This window comes from Schistosoma mansoni, chromosome 5, assembly GCF_000237925.1.
Source record: "Schistosoma mansoni strain Puerto Rico chromosome 5, complete genome".
In the NCBI taxonomy this organism is placed as follows: Eukaryota; Metazoa; Platyhelminthes; class Trematoda; order Strigeidida; family Schistosomatidae; genus Schistosoma; species Schistosoma mansoni.
Genome location: NC_031499.1, coordinates 194,834 through 212,147, shown reverse-complemented (window position 1 = coordinate 212,147; position 17,314 = coordinate 194,834). Strand labels below are relative to the sequence as shown.

The 17,314-nt window shown below is 35.6% G+C and overlaps 1 protein-coding gene across 1 annotated transcript in view; it reads left to right on the top strand.

The window, feature by feature from the left end:
- Positions 1–9,681: 9,681 nt before the first annotated feature.
- Positions 9,682–17,314, top strand: part of Smp_136270 (serine/threonine kinase) — a gene marked incomplete at its 5' end in the record, with an annotated part of 29,146 nt that continues 21,513 nt past the window's right edge. Inside the window, 3 exons of the mRNA XM_018797537.1 lie at positions 9,682–9,778; positions 12,391–12,685; positions 16,919–17,022. Of these exons, the coding sequence (XP_018652569.1) occupies positions 9,682–9,778; positions 12,391–12,685; positions 16,919–17,022 (496 nt within the window). The remainder of the gene's footprint in view (positions 9,779–12,390; positions 12,686–16,918; positions 17,023–17,314) is intronic.

Sequence of the window (17,314 nt, the reverse complement as noted above, 5' to 3'; positions counted from 1 at the left end):
TGGGACTCCTCAGCAATTGGCGAACGGTCGCTCAAAATTGTGGATTGGTTGGAGTTAGACATTAACACCATTGGATGCCAGCCTAGTGGTCTATCGGTTAAGGGCTCTGGCTCGAGACTGGTAGGTCCTGGGTTCGAATCTCGCGAGTGCGGGGTCGTGGGTGCGCACTACTGAGGAGTCCCATAATAGGACGGAACGGCTGTTCAGTGTTTCCAGGTTTTCCTTGGTGGTCTAGCTTCAATTGACTCATGATGTTAACTGTATGATAACAATTAGAACAGTATCCTTGGTTGTAACTTACAACACAACACATATAGAACATTTGACAATTCACTTCTATTAAATTTTTAGAATGAATTAATTGATACAACTTCTGATCAATTAAGAGCGAACTCATTAAAGAATTTACTTCATGAATATCATTTATTAGATGATCAATATTCAATATTCAATGAACAAGTTAGTTTATTTTAAATCTTTTTCTCTTTTTCTTTAAATGAATCAATCTTTGAAATTATTACAAAGTGTTCAACTAATAAAAGAATAATTACATTTCAAAACGTGTATTCTATTCTAATGAATGTAAACATGTTAGACAAATGATACGCAATTGGTATTATATGAATCTGAAGGTGAAGCATGTTCCATGAGGGATTGTGATGAGGTACGCCGATTAGTTATTTCCTAACTAATCAGTGCTAGCATAGACTTGGAGAAAACTTGTGAATCTTCTTATGTTAAGATTATAACTATACTAACATTTTTCTTATTATGATTCCTAAGGTCGTGTTAACCGTGCTCTAATTCGGGGGCTATTCGAGAGAAGTAGTGTCCAAGATTGCTAAGCAATAAGAGCAGCTATGTTGTAATAAGAGAAATTATAACACTTTAGTATTGATGTAAATGTAGAGGGTCTTTATTTTTCATATATTTTAAATTATGGACTGAGCTTAATTAGCCAAATAATGAAAACCACTATGGACTAGATAACTGTTTCGTCTTACCACAAGGCTCTTCGGACCCACGATTTTCAAGTTTTGCCGCAACCTCTTTGCCATCACGCCAATGAGCAGACAACCAGCAATTTAAATGTCTGACTTCAATTTATTCGTGATATTGCTCGACTATCATTCATTGCTGTCGATGGGTAACTGCTTCAAACCCAACATGGTTCAACTTGACTGGTCACAGCTTCTTGTTAGAAGTCCAAGAAAAACTCCTTGAAATTAATCACTAGTCAGCGCATGACTGTCATCAGTTCATGATGTTGGTGGAAATTTTTGGAGATAAATATTATCACAGAATGACATGATTTGAAGAATTAAGACGAATCAAGAGACATTTGACTGCTATTTTATCTTAGTTCAGTACTCATTTTTAGGTATTTAAAACCCCATACAATGTTAAGATTTATATCTTCAGGTTTCGTAACAATCATGATTCCTCGGGACTATTGTCTTTCAGTAAGTAAAACTATTTTTAAACAAACAAACTGATATTACTTTGTAAATATACAATTGTAGAGCCGTGAAAATAAACTCAATAAAGGGATTTTATCACTGACATATGCTACATACGTTGAGTTAAAGAAAGTGTGGAAAGAATTTATTATTACCTAAGAATTTCAATTATCTGAAAACATGCTTTATAAATTCTATCACTATTAAAAGTATTTCATTTGACTCTGATTACTACTATCTAGTGATCGAATGATTTAATCAGAATTGCCTTAGTAATCATATAAGTTTGACTACTGGACAATGGTTTACAATATTATTTTATATCGGTGTCTCTGTAGTGAACAGAACACTGTTTGAGGATAATCGAATGCATTTTCCTACCGATTGCGCTTCATTTCAGTTCTTTCCTCATCGGTCTTCTGCCAAAATACATTCTATGTCTGACCAACACCATATACTACTTATATGGATATAAGTAGACCACACCACATCTCTCCTAGAAAATTTTTTTTGTCGAATTAGAGGAAATCAGAATAAGAGTATCTTTGTAAAATGTTATTTCGTAGACAGATCATCACAGATCAAGGGGATAAAATTGAATGAATTAGTCTAACATTTCAAAATGGACTACCAACTGTTAAATACAAGGAGAGAAATTCTCAACCGTGCACACTCATGACAGCTTCAAGTATCGATCCCAGGAATGCAACGTATAGAGACTACCTGGATTTAAATTGTACTTTATCTAAGGTCAATCTGTGATGAGTACTATCTTAAAGTAAAACAAATCCCTACAAAATCTAGTCGCCATCACTATCATCATGCTCAACAGTAACCTAATTTGAGGTAGGCTCCTGAAGTTCTAGGCAGCAGTCCCAACTGGTCAAGATCGAATCAAAAGTTTCTAATATCATTGAGTGATCATCGCGTTTTGTCACAAGTTGATTGTAGTTAAAGATGTATACCTTTAGATGACAAATCAGTGGTCTAATAAGTCGATGTGAAACCTAAATATCCTGGGTTCGATACCTGGTTGCTCCATGGGTACTCACTTTTGAGGATTCCTGTAGTAAAATTAGATAAATCTTCAGTTCTTATCAGATTTCAAAAGTTCCCTCAAGAGAACTCAATCTGTGATGAATATTACCCTCAAATTGAGACTTATCTCTTAAACACCCATTCAACAACTCAAGAACAACTAACCATAATCTTCATTTTCTTATTACTAGTGGAAAATGGTTCATGGGTAAAAATTATGATATCTGACTGAATTGGAATTATAATTTTAGTATTTTTGTACTTTTACTGTTTCCGTACTTCTCTCAATGGTAACAACTAACAGCATATCCGTTTCATCAGGGAAACAACAGTATTATATGTTGTCAAAATACTGTCGTCTATGAAGAATGATTGAGTGAATCAATATAATTAATTGAATTTCGTTTCTTGAGCTAAAATTAACTTAACAATTGGAATAAGAATATTTCATTATTTTGGTGCTACTAGTTACTGAAATACTGATATGAAACATATTGAAATGACAAAACACTATATTTGATTTATGAACTACCGACTCTATATTATTCGGTGATCTCAGTGAAAACAGAGCTTGATAACACTTTCGCTGAGAATGTCAAATTCTCTAATGATAGTGTGGACAGGACAACACTATGGAGGCTCCTTCAACACTACAGCGTGCCTGAGAAGATAGTCAATATCATACGGAACTCCTATGATGGACTAAACTGCCAAATCGTCCATGGAGGACAACTCACCGACTCATTCGAGGTAAAGACCGATGTTAGGCAAGGTTGCTTACTCTCACCCTTCCTCTTTCTCCTGTTGATCGACTGGATTATGAAGACGTCGACATCTGGAGGGAAGCACGAGATACAAGGAATAACTAGGATGCAGCTGGACGATCTAGACTTCTCAGATGATCTGGCTCTTCTATCACATACGCAACAACAAATGTAGGAGAAGACGACCAGTGCAGCAGCAGCCTCAGCAGCAGTTGGTCTCAATATACACAAAGCAAAAGCAAAATTCTCACAACATGCACCAATAGAATTATACTTGACGGAGAAGCTTTGGAGGATGTGAAAATCTTTACATATCTGGGGAGCATCATCGACGAACACGGTGGATCTGATGCAGATGTAAAAACGCGGATCGGCAAAGTAAGAGAAGCATATCCACAACTAAAGAACATCTAGAACTCAAAACAATTTTCAACCAGCACCAAGATCAGAATTTTCAATATAAATGTCAAGACAGTTCTACTGTATGGAGTGGAAACTTGGAGAATTACGAAAGCCATCATCTAGAAGTTACAAATGTTTATTAACAGTTGTCTACGCAAAATATTTCGGATCCGATGGCCAGACACTATCAGCAACATTCTACTGTGGAAGAGAACAAAACAAATTCCAGCGGAGGAAGAAATCCAACAGAGGCGCTGGAAGTGGATAGGAAACACACTGAGGAGAGCAGCTACCTGTATCACAAGGCAAGCCCCCACATGGAATCCCCAAGGCCAAAAAACATATTACACCGAGAAATGGAAATAGACATGAGAAAAATGAACAACAACTGGATAGAACTAGAAAAGAAGGCTTAGGAAAGAGTCGGTTGGAGAATGCTGGTCGGTGGCCTATGTTCCATTGGGAGTAACAAGCGTAAGTAAGTAATTTGCTATTTACCAACAATAATTTAGTTTTTTTGTAGTTTACAAATCATCATATCCCAAATGTATTTTATTCAAATTGTCATTTACTTTCAATATTGGTAAATAAAAATGTTCATAATATTGAATAATAATAAAAATGTTTTTCAGGGAACAAATCAAGAAAATCTAGAATTGGATGTTCAAAATGAATCTGTTAATGAAGAGTAATGACAATGAGCATAAGTAAAGGTCAGTGGAATCAAATAATTCAATACAAGATTTAATCAACTGTGATCTATGAGATAAGGGAAGTATTGTGACTATTTAGGCTGATTAATTTATCACATGATTTATTCATCAATCAATGTACGACTTATACAATCTTAATACTGTGCCAAGTCAATGACGTACGACTGGTATGAACAGTCTAGAGTCCTTATTTGGTCTTTTGTTCGCCTAGCCTATTCAGTTGAGTCTAGAACGCCAACAACAGCTCCTAATATACGAATCATTTATTTCAAACATACTTGGTTTATATACCAGCCAAACAGACCTTATCACACCATAAAATAGAAAATAATATTTATACAAGATCAAGCCAAAATGTGGCTGTGAATGTGGGAGACAATAATCAATAAACTGAGTATAATTAAGGAACAGTAATAATAATGTATGGGTCAAAATGAAGGTTATAATCAGAGGAATATTTAAAGAAAAAACAACATTATCAGAAGGGGCTTTTGTGGAGATTTCAGTGATTTTATAGTTTAATTCATAAGTCAATTAGAGTTAGACCACCATGGTTATCCAGTGCTTCCAGGTTTTTCATAGTGGTCTAGCTTTAATTGACTTATGAATTCAACTATGGAAAAAAATCATTGGTCAGTATTAGAAATAGATCTGTTTCTTTTGTTGTTGTTATGATAAATCTTTTTTGTAAAATGTTCATAGATTCATCTCACAAGTAAAAATTACACTCAATTTATACTTAGTTGTTTACTAATGAGTAGTATTTCAATCAACTTCCATCAAATAATTGACTATTATGTGTGAAACTTTGCACAGACTGATATCAATTAGATGCTCATTGAAAGATACAGTGTATTTAAAGGACTTTACATGCATGACATTGATCACCACCCAGTGATCAATCAATTATGATTACATCTCAGTCCTACAGAAGGTTGGTCGCGGCCAGAATAGCTCAGTGGTAACGTCTCTGAGTGTGAAGCTGAGTGACACGGGATCGAATCCGTCAGGGAGCACCAGTTCCCTCAAGATTACAGGTACACCTTGCTGACGAGTGCCAAGTAGCACGAAACCCGGGTCCAGGGTTTCCTGTTGACCACCTCCAACCACCAACTTATCTCAAAGGTTTTTTTAGTTTGACATTGGTAAATCTTCTGACTGAATGCTTGAATTGGTTTTTTAAAGCTCTTCTAATAATCCCAGACTAAATCTACACGACAACTTGAACATGAGAGAAAAGGTGCGAAATATGAAAAATTTTTTTACTCCAATGTTAGTTTATGTACAGAAAATTGAGGGTATTTATAGTATTTCAGATGTCCTTGAGATTCCAGAACATTCTGGAACCCTACTAAACATGGTAACAAGGTAGATAATCATCCAAAGAGAAATGTCACTCATGACTCTTCACTTTATAAATGTTTCTGAGAAACTTCTATTCAATTCTGATTGAATAAAATGTTTCCCAGTATTTTCAGAGCCCTTTTGGGCTTTTTTTCGATGAATATTTTAGGGTCCCCCTAAAAGACATGTGTTAGCGACCTATCTTCTTGAAACAGTGTACATATGTACTAGCTTTTAAGTTACATATAACATACTGATTAACTGAATCAAAAGAAACTGTATAGCATTCATATTTGAGGGAGTATTTGACTTCATTTTGCTAATGATTGCATAACTTAACGATGTTATGACTAAAATCAACTTTTTCTTGTTTTCCAGTGTCACTAATTCTACGAGTAAATGCGATCATCTTTTTTTGTCTAACATAGATTTCTTGAATAACTTCAAACTCTCTACAATATTCTACATTTATTTTCATTAATCAAGTAGATTTTTAATGAAAAAAAGGATAAATTTTAAATATAGTTTACTTAATAAATGAGAAGTTTGTTATAAATTGTAACCTTCTACCCTATTAATATATGATGTAATGTTATCACCAATAAGAGAAAAGTGACTTATCAACAGGACTAATGATGCGTAAAACGGTACGAGTAGTCTAGAGTCTTTAACGACCCTGCTTCCCGCCTAGCCCTGCTTGTTATGTCTATATGCCAACCAGACAGACCATATCGTACCAACAAAATAGAAAATAACATTTGTACAAGATTTAGTCAAACGTGGCTGTGAATGTAAGAGACTGTAATTAATAGATTGATCACAACTCAAGAACATTAAATCGTATAGCAATAGTCTATAGGTCAAAATAAAGCTTATGATAAGAGGAACATAAGTATGAGTAGTTTAGCTACTAAACAATTATACAATAGAAACATATATATATAGTATTGATCCATAAATGGATCCCAAAAGTTACCATTCAATATTCTCGTCGGCATATAACATGTTTCATATATTCCTATCAGATGAGTATTATTATCACTACTGTGAGTTCACGCGATTCATCCACTTGTTTTTCGGTACTACTCTTCCATGCTTGCTTTACGTGCCTGTAATTTTGGATATCTGTGAGTGGTTCAATAATAAACGTAATCAACACTTTATATTCGCCTTCTGATTTATACACCGTTGGGGTGTTTATCTAGTAACGGTTATCAGGATGAACAATAAACAAAGTTTAAGGATAATATCGAATACCAATCACTACACTATGCTCTTTACATTACTATACTAATACAGATTAGAAAATTTCCATTTTTACTTTCCTCAATAAAATCAAATGATAGGTGATTAGTAAATGGGAACTGTCTATGGATATTCTGATAAAAATATTAAAAAAATTAGTTTCCTAAAAATAGACTGAAAAAACAACAACAAAAACTTGGTGCTGTTATGTAAAAAAGAAGTTGGCCAATAATAAAACATATTTGATTGTTTTCATGTTAGAAGTCATTAATTAAAGATCTAATACTTCATCAATTGTATTCTGGTATGTGTTTATTTAATAAAACAAAATTACAGGAAAAAAACACTAACAGATATATTTGATAGCACTTGAAGTATATATAGATATAAATATATTGAGGATGAAAAGCATGTTTATTTTATTATTGAATAAATCTATGAACATTAAGTATTCGAAAGAAACTCTGGCTGATCGACTAAATATTCTATCAGAGATCATGATTTAAATTGATTTAAAACCTACATTGAAGCGTGAATAGTACTAGTACTTTGAATCAAATCACCTGACACGATTGAGTAAACTAGAATGTCCAATATCTCGGTTTCATTCAGTAGGATTCTACGTTGATTATACACAGGTCGATTGTTTGAACTGTGCAGCAATCATGGCTTCCATTCAACTTCAAACATCGCATCTCTATATAAAGCCTAGATAAGTTGATTAGTTTACTACTGGAAGTGATAAATCTTATTCGTTCTGTTTATATGATTTCGCTTGATGTGACCACTTGATTTGTCAAGAAATATTAGTGAATATTGTAACCATATTTTTGATTTACTTTTGTAAGTTGTGAAAAACTGATTGATTCAGATGTATTTGTTATTGAAATCAATGAAAAATCATATGACAAACCAAGAATCACTAGTCATCTGACGTTAGTCTGTAGAAATAGAACTAAACTCAATTCCCATTAATCTAGTCAAAAGCTTTACAAATGTTTACTGCGAACATAGAGCTTTCACACATATCTCAATAAGTTGTCACTTCTAAAAGTTCGAAATAAAAAATTATTACTTTTTGCTGTAATATAAACATGTGGATGTGTCATTCACTTTTATCCAAAGAATAATAGACACATCAAGATGAAATGAGTCTAATACGATATCTCTTAACTGATTTCAGGACAGAGTGTGAGACACTGGTGATATCTATCGAACTTGCTTCGATCCGAATAGCTACACGTGGTGAATGGAAATACTAGAAAATCGATTGAATGCCGATTTGTAGTCTACAATAAAATGTGTGTAACGTCAAAATAAATAATTCTTTGTCCGCATTCATCTCAGTGCTTATTCATCGATACATGGACACACGTGAAGGTCTGGACGGCATGCCTTCATTAATGAATTAAGTGAACAACATTTTTACCAGATAAAGTCTCAACACCTTGTTAAACGTTTCTATAATTTACCAAGTCAAACAAACTTGCTAATAGGCTTTGGAAGCTAACATACATTGGTGATCACGAAGAGAATAACCGAAGTATCAATGTCAATATCTACATATATTCCATACTTACTAATTTTTACAATCGCATCACTGTCTCTGGTACTCAACAGTATGTTTTCAGGCTGAAATAATTGGAAAAATAAACAGTTGTTTTTGAGGACTGTATATTTCTCACACAAACAAAACAATATCACAACTCTTACGTTGTTTAGACTCAAGATTCTTCAAGCTATCAGATCCAAAACCCTAGATCTGGTGGTGATCATCTCGATTAGTACGTGAGATTTGGTTAGTTGAAATATCATGATTGGAGTCTGATTGCATATCACACATTTCTATCAGTTGTAGAATTTTGAAATGCAACTAAACAGCTACAAGACACTACTTAATTTTGACCGATAGTCACAGTATATTTATCTACACTGTTTTAAAGGATCTTTGAAACTAGGAATTTATGGATGTGAAGTATTTGAGGTAATCAGTGAGAATGCATGAAGTCGGTTGTTGGGCTTGTAGATAGCGTCGAGTCACGATTGAATATAATCACTACTACAGGAAGAATACGTGCCAGATATCCACTGGGATCCTTCGGTAGGCCATTAAGCAGAAGGCTGTTAATGGTCCAGCTAAGCTATATTTGTTGGCGATGTCACGTTATCGAAATAATACCGAGACGTGCCAAAGTTTACGGGCGTAACTGCTGAGCGTAAGCGAGTTCTTGCAAGGTCACAGCCAACTGAAGGAAAAGTGCTTTTGGTACATTTTAAGAAACATGCCTAGTAAAACAATCACTGGTACAATTGGTCATAAGGATAATCGTTTCCATTATACCAATTCCGTTCTCGCCATAAAAGTAGGCCACTGCACGCTTCATACATTCCCCCTTGTCGCATTGTTGGATGCGGTGTAGCCATATATTGGGTGCTAATATGTCTTATCGTTTCGCTCCCTCCAGCAGTGATGACCTCCGATGTCATGGCAAGAAGGTTCTCAAACCGCTATCTAATAAACTTAAAGTGGGGTTCTCACTGAGTCTTCAGTGACCGGAATGTCTTATCGAACAAGTGAGCAGTTTTTAGGAGTAGCTGGAAGTTAAACTGTCAGGAACAATAAAGGGCCACTCAACTACCACTCTTATTACCGAAGACTGAGGAATGAACATGCTCTCTCTCCCGCTTTTTATATGATGTGCGCTACTGTGTAACATGCTTTTCCAGATAAATTCTGATTATGAATCTGAGTCCTTTAAGACTGGGTTTCGTGATTGTTACTGCGATAGACACGCGAAAGAATTTGTCACAAGTAAGTGTTTATTTATCAGATAAGTCGTTTAACGAATTTACTTTAATGATATATTGTTCTGCACGAAGTGAAAGTTTAGCATGCTGTTGACCTTGAGCGACCTATCAGTTAATCAGGCGAAACTACCTCGTTCCAAAAGACTTACAGTTAAAAGAACTATTAAAACAGTGAAATAATTGGTTTTGATTTTAATCCAAGCGACTTCTCATGAGTCCCTAAAGACTCTTAAGTTTAGGAAAAAACGACATATTCTTATCGACTAAGGATCGTATGTTACTGTAATTTACCTGTTTTTTTCTTTTCCCTCCTTATCGTTAATATACCTAGGTTCTTGCATGGAGGTATCGGTGATCCTCTGTTACTAGAAACGGGAGTCGGTTAGGCGAAAATTTCTTCTATTCTATCCGAAACCACTTGAACTATTTTATAATCAACTCTGACATGTCGACTATTCAGTTCTCTACGATGTGTACTGACAAAAGGGGGCCTGCAGTCTGTGTCGGTATTTTTCTAGTAGGATTCTGAGTGTGTCTGGTCTTCTCTTGGTGTGTTCTCTAAGTTGTCATGATCTGGTAAGAAGAAAAAAAAAGATGATATATCAGGCCTAAAATTATATCCGAGAATTCAATACATCAAAATTAGTTCACTTCTTAGTCTGCGTTAGGATTGTGAAAGATCTAGGTTTTTATCAGTCTCTCTATGTAAGGTAAACCTTTGAGTCCTGGAATTCTACGGGTAGCTGTCCTCTGTACATTTTCCAAGATATCTGAGTCACCTTTTAAACAGGGGCTTGCGGCATGAACACAGTTCTCAAGTTTTAAATCTCACTTAGGTTCTGTATACTGTATTAAGCATAGTATCTATCTTGATAAATGTCTGCCTTAAATTTAATAGGGTTCTAAACCCCTTAGCTTCAATCTCCTAGCAGTGGGTCGTGGTCTTAAGATCATGGCTCACTGGCACATAAGATCCTTGTAAGACCAGACTACGATCACTGACCCTTTCCCTATGCTGTATCTATTCACTTTTTTCCCCACTGAAGATGTAGCAACATTTAGTCGCGTTGACAGATGTCGTTTTAGAGATTAGCTAACGAGAACATGTAAGTCCGCCTGAAGTGCACATGCACCTGCGTCTCCTGTCATTTCGTCATCAGCGTAATGGGACTCAACTATACTTGGGAGCCCATTTACATTCAGTATAAAAAGTAACGGACCTAGGACAGAGCCTTGGGATATTTTACTAAGTACTGGTTTTCAGGAGGAGCATTTGCAATTTATTCCTACTTTCTGTCTACTATCTACTAAGAAATCCTTGATCCAGTGAATGGGAGGTATGGAAATTCCTGGATTTTCCAGCTTCAAGAAGAGTCTATTATTTGGCGCCTTATCAAATGCTTTTCTGAAGACTACATGAACAGCATCTTATTAATCGGACTAGTCGCAGTTAATTTTATTCGCAACATACTGAGACGAGCTTAATGCTGTTCATCACATAGTGAGCAACGATAGAGTTAGGTATTGAGTACTGGGTAAAGATTGCAAATGGGTTAGTGGGGTAGTGAATGGTCGCAAAATGTCACGTATGCTTAGCCAATACCTAATTCCTCACGCGATGTTGTCCGGTGCAGGAGTAGCCTGGAAGGAAGCTAGGAGTTGTTTAGCCACGACTTGGCGTTACTCCATAAAGCCACTAAAAGTGTTAGACAAAGCTGCATATACTAGTGTTGCTCTTTTAGATTACTTTCTAACTTCCTAAATGTCAAGGGCTTTATGACCTGTGCCCTCAGTATTGAAATTTATTCATCTCGTTCATTAGGTGCTTAAGTATGAGCCATGTTAAGTCTGGGGGCTAATGGTACTATCCGTTTGATCAAACTGAGGTAGGTGGAGCAGATTTTGAGCCTTGGGTGGGAGCCAAACGCCTTTCTCTTCAGGCTACTGCTCTCAATGTTAAGTCAGGTACTTGAATTTTCTGGGAAACTGCTTCATCTGCCATATATATATTTCATTCTATACCGGAAATGACTCAACACACCTCATTATAGTATAGATTCAAATGGCTGAATTTTGTAGTTTTACAGGAATACTTATACGGCCGTTGTAAACAACCTTTTAGTTGCGTTTGCTCGTAATCGTTCACCGTTAGGTAGGGATTGTTTCGGAGCTTGACTAAATCCGGTAGTATTTGCACGTTAATCAAGTAAAAGATTTGCTATGTTTTATGGTGAACGGCTTAGATTACTCCTTGAGTTAATATCTATAAATCATATTGCCAATCGACCTTGTATAGCAGTGTTGACTTCATTCTCAAGCTTATTATATGAGATGTTCATATTATTTCAAATGGCAGACAGTAAAATAACTTAAGTTCGTTGATTGGTAAATGGACTACAAAGAATCCCATTTGTTTATTTTTGATAGTTATTTTGTGCGCTATTGTACTGTTGTTCACTTTCTCCATTTTCTGATGTTGGTTCATTTGAAGGTTGGGGGTCATCAATTCGGTTGTTGTATATAGTCATCTTTCTGCTACATTTCATCAATGTGAAGCAAACAGCATATTTATTCTCGTCTTTATGTTGTTGCTATATTCTGATAATTTTTTTTCAGATGAAAGTTTACTTAGACATATCCCTTTTACCTTTGCAAAGTTCGACAACTTTGTGCAGTTTAAACAGGAGATGGCAGGTATATTGGTCTTTTGTTTCTTGAAGTTTGAACTTATAGAAACTATGGACACGAAACAAATGGTTCAATCAGTAGAAGAGGAAGCTGAAAAATTACCTTTTCTACGGAGAGGAAACGATCTTTTTGCATTCTATCAAAGTTGTGATGTTATAAATTTGTGTTCAAACGAGAAGAATTCTTCCAATACTTCCAAGTTTCCTTTACTTGTAAGCTTTAGGTAAGTATATCAGATTTTTTATATTCACCAAACATTTCTTACGTATAATTGTTCATAACACTGAAATTCGGTACACCAGCAAATGTCAAAAAGAAAGCTTATGCTTTAAACGAGTAAATCCACATAAATATTATTTATTGAAAGACATGCTTCAAGTCGAATAATGATCGAGGTAGATCCATATGTGTCTAACGATACATTGTACTTTTATGAAGAATGTAATAAAAAGCCAAAGCAAAATCTCGACTGGCTTCTATTCTAAGCCACGTCTCTTAACGTTCACAGCTTTTGTTGCATGGTCTTCAGAATACTCAACGAGACGTCAAATACGAACACATGATTCATGTACAACTATTTTCTATTCCACATCATCGTCATAACTAGATGATCGGTCTTGAGCTGTATTGGGGTGTTATGATTTATTTTATTACAACCGAGCTATTCTTATAACTTGCTATTCCTGGAAACTACTTCACTCGACAAGTTCCCAAATCAGAACATGGTTGAACAGGAACGTAATTATATTTCAAATAACAAGGGTGGATGGAAGCAGGAATCACAATAAGAAGAACATTAGTTTGTTTGTAATTTTTACATAAGATTTTCGAGCTTTATCCAAGTATCCGTCAGCACTGATTGGTTGAAAAATAGCCATTCATTGTGCCCCAACACAATCCTGCACGAAAAATTCTTTAATCCAATCCATACTCCGCTAACACGGGGTGATGCTACTACCTCTATGCTCGTATTTGAAGTAAATGGAGCAGATTCAGAAACCTTAACTTAATGATTTGCAGCTGATCGGCATGTCATAAACTGGCCACTATTCCACTTTCTCTACATATCTCAATATTTTGTAACACATTAAGAAATTGTCACCTGTATTTTCAAGACCCACGTCTCCAGGTATTAGATCAACACTATAATTATCATCGATTTTCTTCATAACTATTTCTAGGATGTCGCGATTAAGTAGCTTTGCATAACCCCACTGAATTATAAAAATAAAATGATATGTATCCCCCCATTGCTTGGGATCATTCATTTACTGGCAGAGAGAACAGTCCTATCCAATGAATTACTGACGACTCCTATATCAAAAAACAACAAAGACTGGCTCGTTCGTTCCTAGTCAGTCTTTCATACCTTTTGCTCAATCTCCGGAGTATTATAATAACCAAAAGTTTGGTTGTAGTTAGTGTCTGTTTTATACCCTGACAGCTATCACATGAATCTTATAGACTTTCTTCAAATAATCACAATATGAAAACAATAATACTAATTATTGAAAAGTGTACATGCTTTATTTCGCACTTAACGAAATAGCTTGGTTAAAATTGAGGTTGATATAAATGTGTATTAACAGGAAGCAATGTAGGAGAATTGTAGGGATTGTTTATACATTTGACTATCATACTCAACACCATAAATATTCTGGAAGAGAAGCATGTAAACATTCCTTTAGAATTATTAAATCACTGTTGGTTGCGTAATACTAATTCCAATAAAAACTGATCAGGTAGGTGGAGCCCAGATGAGATCTAAGAAAGTAGGAAGAAGATTCTACAATTGAGAGTTTGAGGTGCGATGTTACGTAACCAATCACTGGATCTGAAGCTACCAACAAAAGACAAGATTGACGGCAGTATCCTATCGGATGCATAAATTTAGATCAAATAATCGACTGAGTCGTCTGTCTAGTGATTATTTCGAAAGATTTCGAAAAACCAACGTCTTGTCTAAGATCAGGCGAATGATGGATTGCACTGCTGAAGACATGTCCATGTAGCCTCAGTTTTTTTTAAATGTGTTAGGATGTGCGAACAATAACCCTTCTTTATATGCTTTCAATACGTCTGTTTTGGAATGTAAATGTGATGTGGTAAACACAGTCGTAGATAAAATGAGACCCGACCGTTGCTGCTACCTTTACGTGGTGGTCGGGCTTGCCTATGGTGATGAACCAATCGAGCTATACTGTCTGGAACAAATGTTCATCAAGGTTCGATCATGCCAGACAGGTCGGTTAGCGTTAAGACTAAAAGCAGCAATCCCAAGGTCCGAAGGCAAAGTCGTACTGCTGACTGTACAGAGGTGTGACGGCAGTAAGCTGTTTCTTCCAGACAACCAGCATAACAGCGATGATGCCTTCCCACAAGAAAGGGTGGGGTTAGAAAAGGTCGACCTTAAAAATGCACACTTTGCCTTATCCCACGGATATCCATCTCCGGCGGTAAGGTCCCAAAAAGTATGGAGCCTACACAAAAATTACTCTCGAAAAGGTCGTGTGTGACCGACCTCAAGCAGTTGTCCCATGGGCACTGCGGTCACGCTGTCGGGTCATTAAGACCACTTCTAATCCAAGTTTCTTTTCAGGTACCCCTAGAAGAACCATTCCACGGTGTGGGCAGCTGGGAAGTGATAACTACCCTCATACCTCTAAGAGCACTCAAGATCACTGTACTCATAATCAATCTCTACTAAACTTTGAGATAAAATGAAAGGTGATTTTATCCACCTATAACTAGCGGTTCATTTGTCATAGGCATTTCGCGTTATTAACAGAAGATTGTGGCCGATTTTTTGAAGCCAGTGTATAATTTGGATTGGTCTCAGTTTTGCTTTGTCCAGTGTTTGAGATACTTCTTAAAATTACCAATAAGCTCGTTGCCAGTTCCATAGAGCAGTTACTTGATATTAAGCTTGTTGCTAGTAAATCAGATGTATTGAAACAGCTTTCGGTAATCTCCAGATGCAGCTGTTGCTTATAACTTGTCAGCATATTCTGTTAAGTTTAGCTGTAATTGCTATAATGGGTCTATCAGACATTAGGCAAGCGACAAACACAAGTGGCCAAGATCTAGCTACCTTTTTTAAGGGATGAAATACACCCCACTGGTGTGCCTAGATTTCTGAGGGGTATATATATATGCATACATGTATGAGTGACCAATTATTTCTCGATTCGGTTGGCCAACATAAAGCTTGCTTCTCACCGATGGTCTTCTCGCTTAAATAGCTATCTGGTTGGGAATATATAGGGAGCTTATGTATCACAATCAGAACCGGACATCATACATTATAACAGTAATTAACTAAGATTTGTGAGATCCCACGCTTGCTGTTGTGACCTCTACTCATTAGAATGGACTGATAGATATTAAGTTGAAAGGTGTTCAAAGAAACTTGGTGTTTATAAGCTGAACATTTGACAAGGTTTAACACTATTTTTATAGTGTTGTATAGGTTCGACTTGCGTTAATCTGTACTTTCTAGTTAGTTGACAGATTGTCTGTTAGATGCAACCAATCCGTTTAGAATAATAGGTTTTGAGAGTTGACAAATTTGTTATTAGTGTCTATTATTAAGAAATAAGCATACTATATACAACTCGTGTGTGCTAATATCCCAAATAACAATGGGACAAATATGTTACCATTTGAGTAACATGAGTACCATCTGCTTTTCTTTTCCGAATCGATACATGATCTTATAGTCCATCTTATCCTTCAACGATTAAATAGGATAGTGAGATGGAATGTCTGTCGAAAAATGACCTTTACCTCCCAGTATACCTATTCTCTGAGCTTTATCTCATTATAATCTAAAATAAATCTAGTTAAATAATTGGTTTACGGAGCTGAATTTATCTGATTTGATGAACCCGTTATGGAGCGACTATCCGTAACTTTTGAGTGAAAGTTGATATCCATCGGAAATTTTAACCAAAAATGTCTTAAGTAAAACCACAATGAAATTACCAACAACGCCGAAAAAACCTTCGTTCTTAAAATCTCAGACCACATAACACTTAAAATCCTGGCACGTCGTCCAAAAACTCTCTGTGAATAATATGCATTGCTGCAAGATTAGTTTCTTCCTTCTCAATGTTGATCTCATGAAATAAGGATAAATCGTCAATTCTGTCACTTCGATGTGTGTTTACCAGTTCGAATGCTCGTAGAGAACCTGTCACATTAGGCGTGAAACCATCATTTTCAAAGAACAAAGAATTATAAGAAGCTCCCTCCTTGCATGATAGTCATTTGTTTCTATATAAATTAATTCTGCATTGGGCAATGATTTATATTCACTGTTGACACTGTATCATTGATATTAACGAGTTCTCCGCAATTCCAAAACTAAAAGGATCATTCAGTATTTCTCATCATTAATAAAATTAGTCGTTGAACGTTTTTTCTTTTTTCGTTGTTGTTTCTACTATATATATAGGACATTTTTATTGAACTGTGTTCTTCCTTGGTTGAAAGACATAACTGGTATTCCACTTTATGAAAATAAAGTTGATTTAACTTCTTCACTATACAAACATGGAGGTTAGTAATTAACTGTTAAATATGGAAATTGTATTTTCTCTGTTTGTTTGAAAGCAATTAATAGAGTAATCTTGAATGTAGCATTCATGGCATATGGAGTACTTAGTAATTCTATTTATAGTCGAACGTAATGTTTGTGGAAAAATCTATGCCTAAATGAAATAGCTACAGTCGGTTTTCATTCAGTATTCTTTAAAGAAACCTAAGACATGGGAAAATCGCATGTAAATAATCGATATAGGAAAACATGTTATGGAGTGATGGAAGTACAATGAGAATTCTTCCGTCTCAC